Here is an 18,159-nt window from a genome sequence, read left to right as displayed (position 1 = left end):
AGTGGCATCATACTAAAGTAAAAATATCTGTATATTCAAAAGTTCAGTTGTTCTTTTGTCATTTAATTAATCCAAGATTTCATTTAGAGCCACAACCTCTATCTCACAGGTTAAAACTTCCAAGTTTACTTCAATTCCTATCTTCCACAGTTACTTGTTCTCAAGGATTAGGCCGTAAAGTTTGATTTTGTTGTTTGGTTCATGAAAATCGTAATCACACCATTTTCTCAAATGGCCTAAGTCATGGTATTTAAACCTGAGGTGCGCAGGGAGAAGGCCACGTGACGAGGACGACAGCGGGGACCGGAGGGATGCCACTACAAGCTGAGGAACGCCCAGCACTGCCCGGCACCCCAGAAGCTGGAAAGAGACAAAGAAGGGTCCTCCCCAGAGCCTCCAGAGAGGGTCCCAGCCTGCACCTGATTTCCGACTTCTGGCCTCCAGAACTGGACAACAGTAAGTTCCTCCTGTTTGAAGCCACCTGGCTTGTGGTACTGTTAGAGCAAGTCAGGAAATAATCAAGATTTGGGCATTTCTTATTTTTCACAAAATACTCTGAAATCTAGCACTGTTATTGTCCTGGTTTGTTATAATGGAAGAGAGAAATTAAAATACGACGGAAGAGTAATGCATGACTTGCCTCCTATTGTGGTTGTTTGAAAAATAGTTCCAAATTTCAATTTAACCATGCAGAAAACAAAACTACAAAACTAAGAAACTCTTAGAAATAAGTTCTTCAATGTTTTATCATATTTGATAGCAGCTTTTTTTATTGGTTACAAAACCTAAGCCCATATACAAAATTAGGAACACATTTAGATGCCTCTTTTGAAAGAACGTTTTAGTTTTTTTTAACTGAGTTTAAAAAAAATAAAAACAATGCAATTTTTCAACACTGTTCTGAAAACTTAAAAGTGCAGCAATATACTTAGTTTCCTTTGTCTACGAAATGGTGCAATTCCAATTCCAAACTGATAAGGTCACAACAAATTGAATCAAGCAAATGCATACGTATGTCTGCACTACTTGATGCTAATGTCTTATGTTAGTTCGCGCTTAAAACACAAGAGGAAATAGGAATCGGCACAGTAGAGGCCCAATTTAATCTCAATGTGTGCAAAATTTAAAAGGTAACTGTCAGTAAGTAGTAGGGAGAGTCCAGAAGAAACTAAACTGGAAGGGGTACAATTCACAATATTGAGAAGATTTGGACTTTAAGGGTTTCACCGAAGTTTGTGACCTTAATTAGCTTTGACTTTGTTATTCCTACTTTTAGTGAACACCACATAGTTTCAAAAATTTCGACTACAGTGTCTGAACAGGATGCAGTTACCATATGAAGCTTTAACTCAAAATTTGGATAAAGAAAAAAGGCACAATGAACTTCAACTCAATTTTATGTGCACAAGAGTTGAAAAATCTGAGCCACCTTAAAGAGAAATTGATTCTAAAATTTATAAAACCTATAAATAATCAGAGGCCAAACCACTATATTAAAACAGATTCTCTAGCAAGTAAAAATCTTGCAGTTTAAACATACGCTTGTATCCATTTTAGATACAAGACAAAACTCGCTCTTTAAAGTGGCTCCACCTTGGCAGATACATATATTTGTAATGAACGCACACCTGCTATGTGTTGTTTATCAGTGAAAACACCCCAGCTGATTCACGAAGCTCTGATGGCATCTGTCTCATCTTCATCACAGTAAATACACCCCCCATCGGATACTAGATTAGTTTAGATTTTTCTATCCCTTCACATCAATGCATTGGGAAATTATACCCAGTAAACAATAGCAACAAAACCATTTCTGTGACAGCACAAATTATTCAGTTTAAAAATTTTCAAATTCATATTCTTTCATTAATAACTGGGTCAGACAATTTACCGAAAGCAAGGACTTTACATAGTAATACCAAATTTTGCAGAATTGCTTAAAGATCACTGCAAATCAGGTTTATGTCAAATAACTGCAGATTATTCCTCTACACAGATCCTTGTCTGTATCTTTTAATATGTAAATATGCTTTTAGAGTAGGATCTGAATTAACTTTCCCAATACTCAAAGAATGAAGTTTTATAACACTTCTAAATAGTTGCTGGTTTGTTGCCAACCACATTATCAAAAGCACTGGTTACTAAGTAAAAAATATTTTAAGACTAAATTACAGTAAACATGAAAGCTCCACAGTTTAAACCCAATATAAATCAACCATATCCAATTATCAATTTAAAACAAAAAATATTAACTCCTGAAAGCTGAAAGCAAGATTTTTTTTTTTTAAACATCACCAATTGGTACTTCAGACCTTTGTTTTTTGTTGTTGTTTTATATTTGTTTTTTTCTTTATAGTCAGGGACTCTTGCTTTCAACTTAAACAGAAGTTCAAGTCCGTAACAGGTTGCAGCTCAGGTAAAATACCATGCACAGCATTTGATTACTTCAAAACAGCAGGAACACACAGGCTGAAGTGAGTGGTCAAAGAGGGCTTGCTGTTCTCAAAAATTAGGTATAATGGCGAAAGCATTACCATCCATAGCTAAAGTTCTTCCTCCAACCCTGGCTTCTGAGGCAGATAATAAACACATCAATTACTGGTAGATGAAGCACAGTTTTTTTTTAAACTTATCTGTTTAATCAATAACCAAGTTTCTTTTTTTAAGTTACTTTTTTGTTTGTCAGTTCCACCAATGAAAATCATTTGGCTTGTACTTTAAAATCTATTCTTCCACATAAAGAATATGAAAATATGTTTGTGGAGGACAATGATGGAGGCTCAGATCAGACTGCACCTCTTTAAAGTCTTCCAATGTGTATATGCATCATACCAAAGTGTCTTGATCCACAGCGCACCATTTTCCAAAGGAATATCAAGTGGGCAGCTGACATGCCACCACTATGGAATATTCTAAACTGGAGACTGCAGTTGTCAGCATGTGGCACCAGGGAACAGGGAAAAATAGGGTAGTTGAGATTGTTAAGGAGAATTCTAAAACAGTTTAGGAAATCATGCATATGCATTTACAGTCCATGTGATAGTAACTTTTGGCAACTGCAAAGTGACTGAGACATGGCTTGCTTTAGAAGCATCAAAACGAAGAGGCATGTGTGTTTTGGAGCCTTTTGTTGTTGTTCTTCTTCTTGTCATTTGGTAGCCATCTGGTGGTGCTTCGTATTGAATTGGGAAAGATGCTGCACTCAATTGAACTTAAAAATTAAATTCTTTTGTTTGAAGGTTGGCTGTTGGGTCAAAATTGTAAGTACCTCCTTGTGTTGCTTCAGGAATGAGGCTAGGATCTTCATCAATCTATAAAAAACAAAAAGTCCTTATTATGATAAGATACTACATGTTACAGTATAAGCAGAACTTCTTATGAGAATTCTATTCAAATGCTGTAAAATCATTCTGTATGTTTCAATCAATAGAAATATTTAAATCAATAATATTAAGAAAACAATTTATTTATTTAAAAGATTTTATTTATTTGACAGACAGAGGTCACAAGTAGGCAGAGAGGCAGGCAGAGAGAGAGAGAAAGAGGAGGAAGCAGGCTCCCCACTGAGCAGGAAGCCCCATTCGGGGCTTGATCCCAGGATCCTGGGATCATGACCTGAGCCGAAGGTAGAGGCTTTAACCCACTGAGTCACCTAGGTGCCCCAACAATTTATTTTTTTAAAAGATTTATTTATTTTAGAGAGAGTGCAGGTGTGCCAGCTGTTGGGGAGGGGAGGGCAGAGGGAGAGAAAATCTCCAGCAGGACTCCCTGCTGACTTCTAAGCCCGAAGGGGGTCTCAATCTCATTACCTGATCCAAAATCAAGAGTCCAAGAGCTGGACACTCAACCAACCAAGCTATCCAGATGCCCCAAGTAATTTAACAATTTAATTAAACTGAACATTTAAAAAGTGCTCCAATTTTTTTTATCCCCTCCCCCATCCCTAGTCCATTCTTAAGCTTCTGTACCTGTAGATTTATTTTACCTATCTGAACACACATCATTTCTATAATTAGAGTTGACCCTTGAACAATACGGGGGCAAGGGGCACTAAGCCCTCCCCAATGCAAAGTCAAAAATCCAAGTATAACTTCTGACTCCCCAAAATTTAACTATGGAAAGCCTACTGTTGACTAGAAGCCTTACTGATAAACATAAACAGTTGATTAGCACATATTTTGTATATTATATGTATTATATGCTGTATTTTTAAAGGGATTTATTTTTTTTAAAAGACTTTATTTATTTATTTGACAGACAGAGATCACAAGTAGGCAGAGAGGAAGGCAGAAGAGGGAGGGGGAAGCAGGCTCCCTGCTGAGCAGAGAGCCCGATGCGGGGCTTGATCCCAGGACCCTGAGATCATGACCTGAGCTGAAGGCAGACGCTTAACCCACTGAGCCACCCAGGTGCCCCTATATACTGTATTTTTATAATGAAGTATGCTAGAGAAAAGAAAATATTACTAAGAAAATTCTAAGAAGGAGAAAATATATTTTTTGGAAAGATTTTATTTATTTATTTGAGAGAGAGAAAGAGAGAGAGACCATGAGCGGGGGAGAGGAAGAGCGACAAGCAGACTCCCCACTTAGTGGGGAGGCCCACACGGGGCTCGATCCCAGGACCCTAAAATCATGACCTGAGGTGGTCAGATGCTTAAGTGACTGAGTCACCCAGTGCTCCACAAAATACATTTACAGTACTGTACTGTATTCATAAAAAACAAAAACCAGGGGTGCCTGGGTGGCTCAGTGGGTTAAAGCTCTGCCTTTGGCTCAGGTCATGATCCCAGTGTCCTGGAATCGAGCCCCACATCGGGCTCTCTGCTTAGGAGGGAGCCTGCTTCCTCCTCTCTCTCTCTCTCTGCCTCCTTGTGATCTCTGTCTGTCAAATAAAGAAATAAAATCTTAAAAAAAAAAAAAACAAAAAAAACAAAAGAACAAAAACCAAAAACCAAAGAAAAACTACCTATAAGTGGACCTGTGCAGTTCAAACACTTGTTCAAGAGTCAACTGTACTATTTCTTCCCATTTAACAGATTACAAATGCAACAAGAAGTGTTTTTGGTTTTTGGTTTTTTTTTTATTTTTTTTATTATTTTTTTTTTTAAAGATTTTATTTATTTATTTGAAAGACGGAGATCACAAGTAGGCAGAGAGGCAGGCAGAGAGAGAGAGAGAGGGAAGCAGGCTTCCTGCGGAGCAGGGAGCCCGATGCGGGGCTCGATCCCAGGACCCTGAGATCATGACCCGAGCCAAAGGCAGCAGCCCAAACCACTGAGCCACCCAAGCGCCCCTTTTTTTTAAAAGTAATCTTTATGGGGCTCAAACTTTCAACCCTGAGATCAAGAGTCTCATGATTTACTGACTGGGCCAGCCAGGTGCCCCTCAAAGACCTATTTTTGTATTTTTACCTTGTAAAATAACACAGTATTTTTTTTTTTTAAAGCTGACTGATGGGCTTCTGGGTGGCTCAGTCGGTTAAGCATCTACCTTTGGCTCAGGTCATGATCCTGGAGTCTTGGGATTGAGTGGGAGTCAGGCTCCCTGCTCAGTGGGGAGTCTGCTTCTCCTCTCTCCCTGGCCCTCCCGCCCTTTTGCACTCTCTCTGTCAAATAAATAAAATCTTAAAAAAAAAAAAAAAAAAACCTCACTGATGGAAAACAATCATTACTTTTTAAAAATTTAGATTATTAAAAATAACTAGAGAATGCCACCTCAAGAATATCTGATAGAAATATAAACTTGTCGTATTAATGATAAAAGGAAAATTCTTAGCAAACTTACAGTATGTATAGGTTTTAATGTACATCCAGGCATAATGCATACTTACATCATCACCAGAGAAATACTGATCTATGATTTCAAATGCTAATTTATATATGTCTTCGTTTTCATGTTGTTGTAAAACTTCAATTTTCTCCAAGCCTGATAAAAACAAAAATATCTAATAATTAAGCAGACACAAATAAAAACTGTTCATTTTCACCACGGAAAATATGAAAGAACTCAGAACACCTTCCCACCACTCTCCAAAGATAACAGTTTTCTAAAAAACAGATAAAACTCTGAGCTTCGCTGGTTGGAGGACCTGTATCTCACTAATTTCTTCCTCTCTACAAACCCCTGAAGTACACTTGTATCTGAGGCAGAAGGTTTAAGAAAACACCTAAGCACTCCATCTGACAGACAAGGAAGCTATGGTCCAGAGATGTAAAGCGATTTACTGCTGGCTGCGTGGCAAGTTAGTGACAGACCTTGAACCAAGGCCTCCCCAGACTGTTTTCGTGGAAGCACACTATCTCATATAGTAATTTTTAACTTTCCCTTTGTTTTCCAAATGTTATTACTTTTATACAACAAGTTTTCAGAAACTTCATGATTGACTCATATAAACAGAAGACAAAGCTTTAAATTTTGAAGTAATTAAATAGGGTCCTTATCTCCTAAAACCATAATGAAACTGGGAAACAATTTTCCAGAACTGTAGAATGCTTTCATTTTTATTCTCAATATATTTACTCCATGCATCAGATGTATAAGTCTATAAATTTAAATCCTTAACAGTATTCTTCCTTGAGATGTCTTTTTAGCTAGGTTATTTTGAAATAGTTGCATTTTTTTCTTTACATAGTAATATAAAACCCAGAAAAATGAGACTATAAGTGACAAAGATAATGGATGTAAAGTTGTTTATATAATTATAAAATACTAAGTAAATGTGTATCCTAACTATAACTATACCTCCCATAGACCAAAACAACTATATTGATAAAAAGCTGAAGAGTTACAATTCTGCAGTTTAAACTCTCTGGAGGTAAATTGTTCTGTATTAGACTACAATGCTAATTTCAAATTATCTCAAAATATCTTAAAACCAGAATGAACAGTGAATTAATAGTATGAAGATCTACTTCTATGACCATAGATTAAACTCCTTAACATCTCTAGGATAATTTCTTCTTGTTATTAAGAGAATACTTTCAGTCTGAATATTTTATGATGCTATTACGTTTGCTTTCTCTTAAAAAATAAAATGGGTAGTATAACTACATGTAATAACAAGATATAGAAAATAAAACATCACAACAGAATGAGTTAATTTAAGGTTTGGGCAATTTAGTACATAATGAACAGGTACCTTTAAAAATAAAACTTTAAAAAAATATATTTCATATGTCATTACCAGAGAAATAATTAATATAGAATTTGAAATCAGTTTTCTCATTAAAATGTCGACGTAACTTCTGTGGTAGTAAGTTCAGCATGCAGCTCTAGCAATCTAAGACTGAAATAAAATATCTAGATGACTCTGGAATCATTAGCCTTTGCCAACAATATAGAACAGCATTTCACAAAGTATGGTCCACAGAATCACATGATATTAGGTGTAACATGAAAGAAGTGTTTCAGTGTGGCAGACTCTAAGTTTAACAAAGCTTGTAAGTTTCTCTGCTATAGTGGTTCTCCAGCTTTGAATTTGCTCTCAGGCACTATGGCTTCAAGAGGAGTGTTTATGTTACCTAAAAAGCAACATAAACCTCTAGGAAGGCACAGAATGCCCTTCACAACCAGTTTTTCCAAAGTATGGATTAACACTTGCTAGAAAATCTTCCTGGAATGCTAACATGGCAACAAAGGACAGCGACATATTTGATGATGGAACGGCAGTGTTTCCTGACAGTTTTCTTCCTAATTAGCTGTCTTTAAAGGAACTACTGTTTCAGCATTCCAGTGCTCAACTATTTTTCTTCAATCCACTCTTACCTCCACATTCTTCTATGATTTCAGCTATTGTGCTTGCTTCATCACCAGCCATTATCAGAATGTTTTTCAGACCATCGAGGACCACCTGAACAACTTGAGAATCTTTCACAGATAGTAAATTACAGAATGGTGGTATTACATTCTGCTGTACAAGGTACTCAACCTAGGCAACAAAGGAAACATTTTTATTCATATAATTATCTTTTCCCCCAAAAGAACACAGCATAGGACTTATAAACAATCCGCAGCTCCTAAACATAAAAGAGCAGTATACTTTTCAGTATTAACAATCCTAACAGTTTCTCCATACTCACTTGATCTTTTCTGCCACTTATCGTTAGGTTGCTAATTGCCCAAGCAGCTTCTTTTTGTGTTCCAAAGTCCCCCTGAAGGTTAAAAAAGAAACGATTACACGAATTCCTTATTTGAAAAATCTTGGTTATAATATATTAATGTACATGATAAACTTATAATACCACTGACCTTAGCAAGCTGATGAATAATCATAGGAATTAATCCCGCATCTATTACAGCTTGAACTTGTTGCTGGTTGCCTGCTGTTATGTTGGAAAGGAACCACACTGCTTCCTATAATTGAACAAAATACAAGGTACGTTTGTTTGAAAAATTATTTTTAATGCATTTATATTTTTATTTTAATGTAGTTTACATATACTATAACAAAATCTCTTGAGTTCCATTAGGGGGAATGTATCCAAAAAGCAAATAGGTGACACATAATCTCTCATTTTAAACAAGTTATAAACCAAACTGCTACCCATAATATTTGGACCCCAATAACCTAGCATTTATCTATCCAATAAAACATATGCCTATAAAAGCCAGGCCAATTATTTTATTTTATTTTTAAAGATTTTATTTATTTATTTGACAGAGAGAGAGAGCGAGAGAGCGCGCACAAGTAGGCAGAGAGGCAGGCAGAGGGAGAGGGGTAAGCAAGCTCCCTGCTGAGCAGAGAGCCCGATGCGGGACTCAATTCCAGGACTCTGAGACCATGACCTGAGCAGAAGGCAGAGGCTTAACCCAATGAGCCACTCAGGCGCCCCACAGACCCCTATTTTAGGCAATGGTAATATGGCATTGAAAAAAACAAACAAAAACCCTAACTCATGCAGCTTACATTTTTTGGTTCTTAAGGTCCCTCTAAAAAGATAAGGACAGAAATAAATACAAGACTCAATTTCCCAATAGTCTGTGAAAGCTTCTAGGAAAGGAGAATTGTTTTATTATAAAAATATTTACTTGGGAGACATATTTAGAAATTAAGTACCCGATTAGTCTGGAATGGGTCTATATAACAAATTTCATTATAACCTTAAAGAATTTGTAAGTCACAAAACAGCAGGTTCTATTTAAATTTCAGTGTCAAATGTTGTCTCTTCTTCTACAATTAAAAAGTTCACTATAAATATTTTGCCATCCAATTGTGGTAAGATGTTAAGGACTGGTAAATCAGTGTTTAGAGTATATGGGATACTATTCTTACAAATTTCCCATATATTTGAAAAATTTCAAACTAAAATGCGGAGGGAATATGGGGCGCCTGGGTGGCTTAGGTGGTTAGGTGTCTGACTCCTGATTTGGGCTCAGGTCATGATTTCAGGGTCCTGGGATTGAGCCTCATGTTAGGCTCTGCACTCAGAGGGGAGTCTGGGATTCTCTCCCTCCCTTGGCCTCTCACGCCCCCGCTGCCACCACACCGCACTTACTCGTGTGTGCTCTCTCAAATAAACAAATCTTTTTTTAAAAATGCTGAGGGAATACAATAGAGTTTTATCTCAAGTGCAAATAACACAAATGCTCAAGTTGAAAAACTTCTGAGGAGACTAACTGGCTGCTGAGGCTGAGTAGGTAACTATATGAACCATTTTTCTTTCCCCCATGATACCTTCACTTAGAGCATATCGATCACAGGCCAGAACTTCTCTGCACCCACTTCTGTCCGGCTTCCTCACTTCTCAGCTCTGTTTCCAATTATGGAATACATTTTAGCTGTAAAAATCACCTATATTATTGAAATTTCTACAGTAAAAATAACTGGCTCAGAGTCTAAAAGACTCTGGCTTCTTTCCCTTCATTGGAACAAATGTATTCATAAAATACGCTTTTTGACAACATACTTTTCTTAAGAATCCAACTGTCAAATTATAGTTGGGTAACTATATAAATATAGCTATGACACAGAAGAAATGATCAGTTATGTTGGTTTGGGGGATGGTGGCATTTCAGGAAGATAAAACTACATCAGACTAAATGCAAATCAAAACCACAAGACATCATTTCACAGCTACTAGGGTGACTATAATAATAATTTAAAAAAAGGAATTGGAACCCTCATACAGTGCTTGTGGAAACGTAAAATGGTACAGCCTCTATGGAAAACAATTTGGCAGTTCCTCAAAAAGCTAAACATAGAGTCACCATATGACTGGGCAGTTCTACTCCTAGATATATACCCAAGAGAACTGAAAGCAGGGACCCAAATAGACACTTGCTTGCCAGTGTTCATTGCAACATTATTCACAACAGCCAAAAGGTAGAAAAACTCCAAATGTCCATCAACAGATGAATGGATAAACAGAATGTGGTGTATATATATATGTACAGTGGAATATTTGTTCAGCTATAAAAAGAAACGAAGTTCTGATACATGCTCCAACATGGATGGACCTTAAAAAAATTATGCAATGTGAAATAAGGCAGACATAAAAGGAATTAAGTACTTAAGTATATATTTAGCAATTAACAATTAAGTTTGTATTTCAACTCTGAGATTTTAAAAAAGACTTTTTGATCCTTTAACTTAAGCACTGCCTCTTTTGGTCCAACCTAATTTCACAGGGAGATTAAATTATGATCTCTCTGTTTATAAAAGATACCAACCATCCAATGAGAGATTTTGTATGTATTCTCGCTTAGTGGCTACTACTTTACTGACTCTTGCTACTGCCCAATCTATTTTAATAAAAACACTGGTTATTTTATCAGGGGAGCACTTACAACAAAATAACTGCAGGGGTGATTTGAAATAATTCTCATCTTAACTATAGTGGTATTGAAGACAATCATGATCAAACAAATATCAACAGAAAACAAGGGAACAGTTAAAAATGAAATATACAGAGAGAAAGAAATGAACCAGTGAGGCAATTATATGTCTTACCTTATTTATCTTCTCTTTTGGATGTGATAAGAGATTTGGGAAGTGTGACAGGACATCGCAGTTGAGAACAACCTGGGTCTGCTCATCAGTACCAGTCACTATGTTGCCAACTGCTCTGAGTGCTGCTGTCTAGGTGGAGATAAAAAACACTATAAATTTATTTGTTTATGATGAAGTGGGTTCTTTATTTTTCACAATCCTGAGAAAATGTAAAAATGCAAGGGGTAAATGATTGGCCCTTAATGTATTCTTAGACAAAGTACTATGTAGAACTGAGAGGCAATTTTGAATTTTAAACAAGTCTTGTAAAAAATGGAAATGTACAGAAAAATTGTGTGAAAAACTGCTGAAAAGATTCAAATACTAAAAAGAAATGAAAATTTAAAAAGTAAAGTTTCATTTTAACAGCAGCTATTTTTAAAATTATTACTTAATTAGTACCACAGAAATAGTTTAATAAAGGCCTGTAATGGGCACATATTTCCATCTAGACAGTCACTTTGGCAGAAGTGGAATGAGTACCTCTATCAGGCACCCACCCCTAATTAAAGTGAGGAGAAATGAGAGATAAGGAAATGCAGTTAGGATGCTGTTGCAATTATTTGGTGGGGAAAAAAAAAGAGTCTTGAACTAAATCAGTGGCTATAGATAGATAAGGGGCAGACAGATTTGAAAGCTATATAATAAGAATTAACAGGACTCTGTATGGCGGGGAAATGAAAGGAGGCATCAAGGTTTCAAGCTTGGACTATGTGGTCTACTGAAAGGGGATATAAAAAAGAGGAGCAAAGGGCGCCTGGGTGGCTCAGTGGGTTAAGCCGCTGCCTTCGGCTCAGGTCATGATCTCAGGGTCCTGGGATTGAGTCCCGCATCAGGCTCTCTGCTCGGCAGGGAGTCTGCTTCCTCCTCTCTCTCTCTCTGCCTGCCTCTCTGCCTACTTGTGATCTCTCTCTGTCAAATAAATAAATAAAATCTTAAAAAAAAAAAAAAAAGAGGAGCAGGTTTGTGGGAGAAGATGATACATTTTAATTTTGTCAGGTTAAAATGGCAATGGAATGCTTGAAGGTAGTTCTTAGGGGAGCTAAGACCTCGAGCACAATTGGCTATTGTCATTCTGAAACACTGCAAAGAATCTGGGTGAGATAAAGATTTGGAAACCAACAAAATCAGGTTCAGTAAAACAGAGGAGAAATATGGAAGATATGTGCAGATCTTGTACATACCTTAAACAGAAATATGGAAGACAGAACTGGAGCCTGGTTGTTCAAGTTAACAGGTTATATAAAAAACACAATTCTATACAAGTAGGAAAAATGATACTTACTTGAACTTTCACTTCCTGGTGGCTCAGAAGGGGCACAAGAAATGGCACAACCCCTGAATCAATAACCATCTGTATCTGCTCATTACCTCCATCTGTCAGGTATGACAGAGCCCAAACAGTATCTACAAGAATCTAAAGAAAGTAAGAAAGAATTACCAGTTTAGGTATTTGTTTGAATGCTTAAAATTCATTAACATACCTCAGAGGTGGTAACATAAAAAGTAATTACACTTTATTTTTTAGTTTGGTGGCAAAAGGATCTGCTTACCTGATAAATCTACTCAGCAGCAGAGAACTCTCTCAATGCCTACCTCAGACCATTCTCCACAAAAATGAGACAAGTCTGAGACAACGTCTACACTAACTTCTGCATTTATATATCAGACAGATGAATTGGAAAACAGGCAGAGGGGCGTCTGGGTGGGGTCACCTGGGCACCTGAGTTGGATAACAATCTGCCCTCAGCTCAGGTCACGATCTCAGACCCCTGGGATTGAGCCCCACATCAGGCTCCCTACTTAGTGGGGAGTCTGCTTCTCCCTCTGCCTCTTCCCCCTGCTTGCATGCTCCCTCTCTCTCTCAATAAATAAATAATGAAATCTTAAAAACATACAAATAAACAAATACAGTCCACACCTTCAGCATTACTAGGAGTCAGAGAATACTACAAATTTCAAATTACCTGTAAGAAAAGAAAAAATTAAAATCTAGTTTTTGTTTGGGCCTCCTGCCCCAAGCCTATGTAAGATTTCAGAGAAGAGAAGAGGGAGAGAGAGTTAAGTGTTTAAAAGTAATATATTCTAGGTAAAACTATGTCACACTAGTGGGACAGAGACCATGTGGTTCCAAGAGCCTCCGATATTTACTATCTGTTCTTTTCAGAAAAATATGCTGATGCCTTCTATACCAGAGGATGAGCTTCATTCAACTAAGAGATGCCTGAAGAAATATTTCATTGTAAATCACAGACAAAAATAAACATGGGATAGGAGTGGAAGAATAATTTACAAATGGTGTATGTTCTGCAAAAATAGAAATATTGCAACTTCAAAAATGGAAGGCCAGAAGGGAGCTATGCCTGAGAGCTGAACGCACCTACAATCCCACCTAGCACTAAGGCCACCCTACTGAAGGGTGTCTGCAGATGTTGTGTGTATGGGCAAAGCCTGTCTACTACGCAGTCTGGCAGTAACAGGTAACAAGATTTATACAGAAACCAGAGTCATATAACATAACACCCAAAATGTGCAGGCTTACATTGTCATACCAAGAACCAGGAACATCTCGACTCAAAAGGGAAAAGACAGTCAACACATCTCAATACCGAGATGACACAGATACTGAAATTATCTGACAAAGATTTTCAAAGAACTATCATAAAAATACATCAGTGAGCAATTACAAATATATTTAAAACAAGCAAATATAGGAAATCTTAGCAAAGAAATAAAAGATGTAAGGAAGACTCAAACAGAAAATTTTAAGCTGAAAAAATCAGTAATCCAAACTTAAAACTCACTGGAATGACTCACTAGTAAAATGGAGAAAAGGAAAAAAAAAATCAACAAATTCAAAGATAGATCAATACAAATCACCCAATCTGAGTAACAGGAAAAACAAACTTCATGAGCATTGTAGAACAGCAACAAAAGATCGAACATTGTGCCATCAAGAGTCCCAAGAGAACTTTCTGCCAGTGCGCCACCGAGTAAGCATCATTAAAGTTCCCTTCCCACTGCCATCCTGTCTAAGTCAGTGCCTCCCAGAGAGCCTGAACAGCTGTGGAAGTTCTTCATTGGAGGTTTGAACTTTCAAATAACCAGTGAGTTTGAGGAGCCATTCTGAGCAATGGGTAATGCTTATGGACTCTGTGGTGTTGAGAGATCCAAATACCACATGCTCCAGAGGCTTTGGGTTTGTCACATATGCCCCTGTAGAGAAGGTGGATGCAGCCATGAACGCAAGGCCACACATGGTGGATGGAAGAGTTGTGAAACCAAAGAGGGCTATCTCAAGATTCTCAAAGACCTGGTGCCCACTAAACTGTGAAAAAGATTTTTGTTGATGGCATTAAAGAAGACACTGAAGAATATCATCTAAGAGATTCTTTTGAACAGTGTGGGAAAATTGAAGTGATTGAGATCATGACTGACCGAGGCAGTGGCAAAAAGAGGGGTTTTGCTTTTGTAACATTTGACTCTGTAGACCATGACTCTGTAGACAAGACTGTCATTCAAAAATACCATACTGTGAATGGCTACAACTGTGAAGTAAGGAAAGCCCTATCTAAAGCAAGAGATGGCTGGCTAGTGCTTCATCCAGCCAAAGAAGCTGAAGTGGTTCTAGAAACTTTGGAGGTGATCGTGGAGGTGGATTTGGTGGGAATGACAACTTTGGTAGTGGAGGGAACTTCACTGGTCAAGGTGGCTTTGGTGGCAGTCAAGGTGGTGGTGGATACGGTGGCGGTGGTGATGGCTGTAACAGATTTGGTAACGATGGAAGCAACTATGGAGGTGGCGGAAGCTAGAATGATTTTGGCAATCACAGCAATCAATCCTCAAATTTTGGACCCATGAAAGGAGGAAATTTTGGAGGCAGAAGCTCTGGCCCCTAACGCCGGTGGAGGCCAAAACTCTGCCAAACCACAAAACAAGGTGGCTATGGTGGTTCCAGCAGCAGCAGCAGCTACGGCAGTGGTAGAAGGTTTTAATAACTGCCAGGAAACAAAGCTTAGCAGGAGAGGAAAGCCAGAAAAGTGACAAAAGTGACAAGGAAGCTACAGGTTACAACAGGTTACTCAGGGGGCAAGGACTGTATTTGTGACTAATTGTATAACAGGTTATTGTAGTTTCTGTTCTGTGGAAATTGTAAAGTATTCCAACAGAGGGTTTTAATGTAGTTTTTTTTTTTTTTTTTTGTACCCATGCTGCTGATTGCTAAATGTAATAGTCTGATCATGACCTGGATAAATGTATCTTAAAAAAAAAAAAAAAAAAAAGAGTCCCAAGAGAAGTGGAGCTGAAAAATATTTAAAGAAATAATGGCATAAACTTTCCTAAATTTGGCAAAAGATAAGCAGATTCAAAAAGGGGAGAATGGGGCAAGAGAAAAGAAAGCAGAATAAGCTCTTCAATTATTGTATAGGTATTAGACAGGAGTCAAAAAATACTATTTAAAACTGTCAAATCAGGGGCGCCTGGGTGGCTCAGTGGGTTAAGGCCTCTACCTTCGGCTCAGGTCATTATCCCAGGGTCCTGGGATTCAGCCGTGTCGGGTTTTCTGCTCAGCAGGGAGCCTGCTTCCCTTCCTCTCTCTCTGCCTACCTGTGATCTCTGTCTGTCAAGTAAATAAATAAAATCTTAAAAAACAAAACAAAACAAAACAAAACAAAAAACAAAAAAAAAACCCACCAAAAACTGTCAAATCAGATAGTAGAAGAAAAGGGCATTTTAAAGGTCTAAGTATGAAGGTAACATTAGAACAAAAACAAAGTTTTCTAAATACCAAAATAAGAAAAAAAGCATACTAAATAAAAAATCAAACACACATTAAATACTATACAAAATAATGTGACAGAGTTGAAACTAAACATATCAAACAATATGAATAGGATTAACTCACCTATAAACAATAAAAAGATTCTTAAATTGGCTCCCAAAACAGAACCCAGTTCTATGCTGTGTACAAGAGACACATCTAAAATTAAGTAATTCAAAAAGGCTAAAAATAAAAGAACAATAAATAGTGCATAGAAGTAAAGTTAAAAATCTAGATGAAATGAATTAATTTCCTAGGATAACAGTTTACAAAAAATTGACCTCAGAAAAGAGAGACAGTTTAAGCAAGATAATTTCCATAGCAAAGATAAAGAAAATCATCAAGGAATTAACCCACAAAGTACTAAGACCCAAAAGTTTCAAGGGCAACACTACCATTCTTCAAAGATCAGATAGACCCAATGTTATATAAATTGTTTTAGAGCATAAAAAAATAAAGTACCATAATGTTAATACCTAAACTTCAATAAAAAGCAATAAAAACATGATATTAATGCCTCATAAAGATAGCACAAAAGTACTGGTACAAAAATTCTAAATAAAACATTAGCAAACAGGATCCCAAACCACACTAAGAAAGCAATGTATGATGATCAGGTGGAATTGTTTAAGAAATGCAAAGGGTTGCCTGGGTGGCTCAGCTGGTTGAACATCTGACTCTTGGTTTCAGCTCAGGTCATGATCTTGCAGTCATGAGATCAAGCCCTGCATGGCACACCATGCTCAGTGGGGAGTCCACTTGGGATCTTCTCTCTCTCTCCCTCTGTCCCTCCCCCACCATGTTCTCCTAGCTGCCTAAAATCAACCAATCAATCAGTATTAAAAAAAGAAAAAAAAAGAAATGCAAAGATGGTTCAATTTTAGAAATATCATCAATATGTCACATTAACCAATTTAAGGAGAAAAACCCTGGTTATCTCCACAGACACTGAAAAATTCAACACCCATTCCTTCTTTTAAGGGGGTATGAGGGGGAGAGGGAAAGAGAGAAATTTAGGCAGGCTCCAGACCCAGTGGGGAGTCTGACTCAGACCTCAGTCTCAAAACCCTGAGATCAAGACCAGAGTAGAAATCAAGAGTTAGAAACTTAACTGACTGAGCCACCAAGATCTTTATTTTTTAAAGATTTTTATTTATTTATTTGACAGAGAGAGATCACAATTAGGCAGAGGGGCGGGCTCCCTGCTGAGCAGAGAGGCCAATGTGGGGCTCGATCCCAGGACTCTGGGATCATGACCTGAGCCAAAGGCAGAGGCTTTAAGCCACTGAGCCAGCCAGGTGTCCCTCAATACCCATTCTTTTTTTTTTTTTTTTTAAAGATTTTATTTATTTATTTGACAGAGAGAAATCACAAGTAGATGGAGAGGCAGGCAGAGAGAGAGAGAGAGGGAAGCAGGCTCCCTGCTGAGCAGAGAGCCTGATGCGGGACTCGATCCCAGGACCCTGAGATCATGACCTGAGCCAAAGGCAGCGGCTTAACCCACTGAGCCACCCAGGCGCCCTCAATACCCATTCTTGATGTCAACACTCATAACAGGATTTTATGGATATTCGCTTAACATAATAAAAAAATCTATTAACTTAGGAAACAAATTTGATTCAACAAAAAGAAGAGATTGATAAATTTGTTTACATAAAAAGCAAAAAGTCTGCATAGCAAAATATATCAATGTCAAAAGACAAATTAGGAAAGTATCTGAAATATGTACCACAAAATAAAGAGCTAATACCCTTAATATATAAAGAACTCTTGAAAGCTAAGGAAAAAGAACAAAAATCTGATAGAAAAACAGGCAATAAATGAAAACAGGCTATTTGCAAAGATGTAAAAATGGCCCTTAAATACATGAAATCATGTCCAACTTCACTTATTTAAAAAATGCAAATTAAAACTGATACACAGTTTTTTACCTATCAGACTGGCAAAAATTAAAAATGTGACATCACATTCTATTTGCAAGCCTATGGAGAAAGTCATTTTTTTTTTTTTTTAAATTTTATTCATTTATTTGACAGAGAGAAATCACAAGTAGATGGAGAGGCAGGCAGAGAGAGAGAGAGGGAAGCAGGCTCCCCGCTGAGCAGAGAGCCCGATGCGGGACTCGATCCCAGGACCCCGAGATCATGACCTGAGCCGAAGGCAGCAGCCTAAACCACTGAGCCACCCAGGCGCCCGAGAAAGTCATTTTTGTATGATGGTGTTGGATAATACAAAACAACACAGCCTCTAAGACAAGGAATTTGGGCAGTATGTAACAAAATTATAATGCATTCTCCTAGCAATCCTGTTTCTAGGGATTTATCTTCAAGAGTATCTCCAATAATATG

General features: G+C 37.5%; 1 protein-coding gene across 1 annotated transcript in view; it reads right to left on the bottom strand.

Moving 5' to 3' along the window:
• Positions 1 to 742: 742 nt before the first annotated feature.
• Positions 743 to 18,159, bottom strand: part of KPNA3 (karyopherin subunit alpha 3) — a 102,271-nt gene continuing 84,854 nt past the window's right edge. The window contains exons 11-17 of the mRNA XM_082701544.1: positions 12,275 to 12,406; positions 10,951 to 11,079; positions 8,250 to 8,354; positions 8,081 to 8,152; positions 7,767 to 7,929; positions 5,833 to 5,927; positions 743 to 3,311 (exon numbers count right to left, since the gene is read on the bottom strand). Coding sequence (XP_082557670.1) covers positions 3,213 to 3,311; positions 5,833 to 5,927; positions 7,767 to 7,929; positions 8,081 to 8,152; positions 8,250 to 8,354; positions 10,951 to 11,079; positions 12,275 to 12,406 — 795 coding nt within the window. The 3' untranslated portion in view covers positions 743 to 3,212. The remainder of the gene's footprint in view (positions 3,312 to 5,832; positions 5,928 to 7,766; positions 7,930 to 8,080; positions 8,153 to 8,249; positions 8,355 to 10,950; positions 11,080 to 12,274; positions 12,407 to 18,159) is intronic.

Source organism: Mustela nivalis (assembly GCF_964662115.1).
Source record: "Mustela nivalis genome assembly, chromosome: 15".
NCBI lineage: Eukaryota > Metazoa > Chordata > Mammalia > Carnivora > Mustelidae > Mustela > Mustela nivalis.
This window is presented reverse-complemented; position numbering and strand designations above follow the sequence as displayed.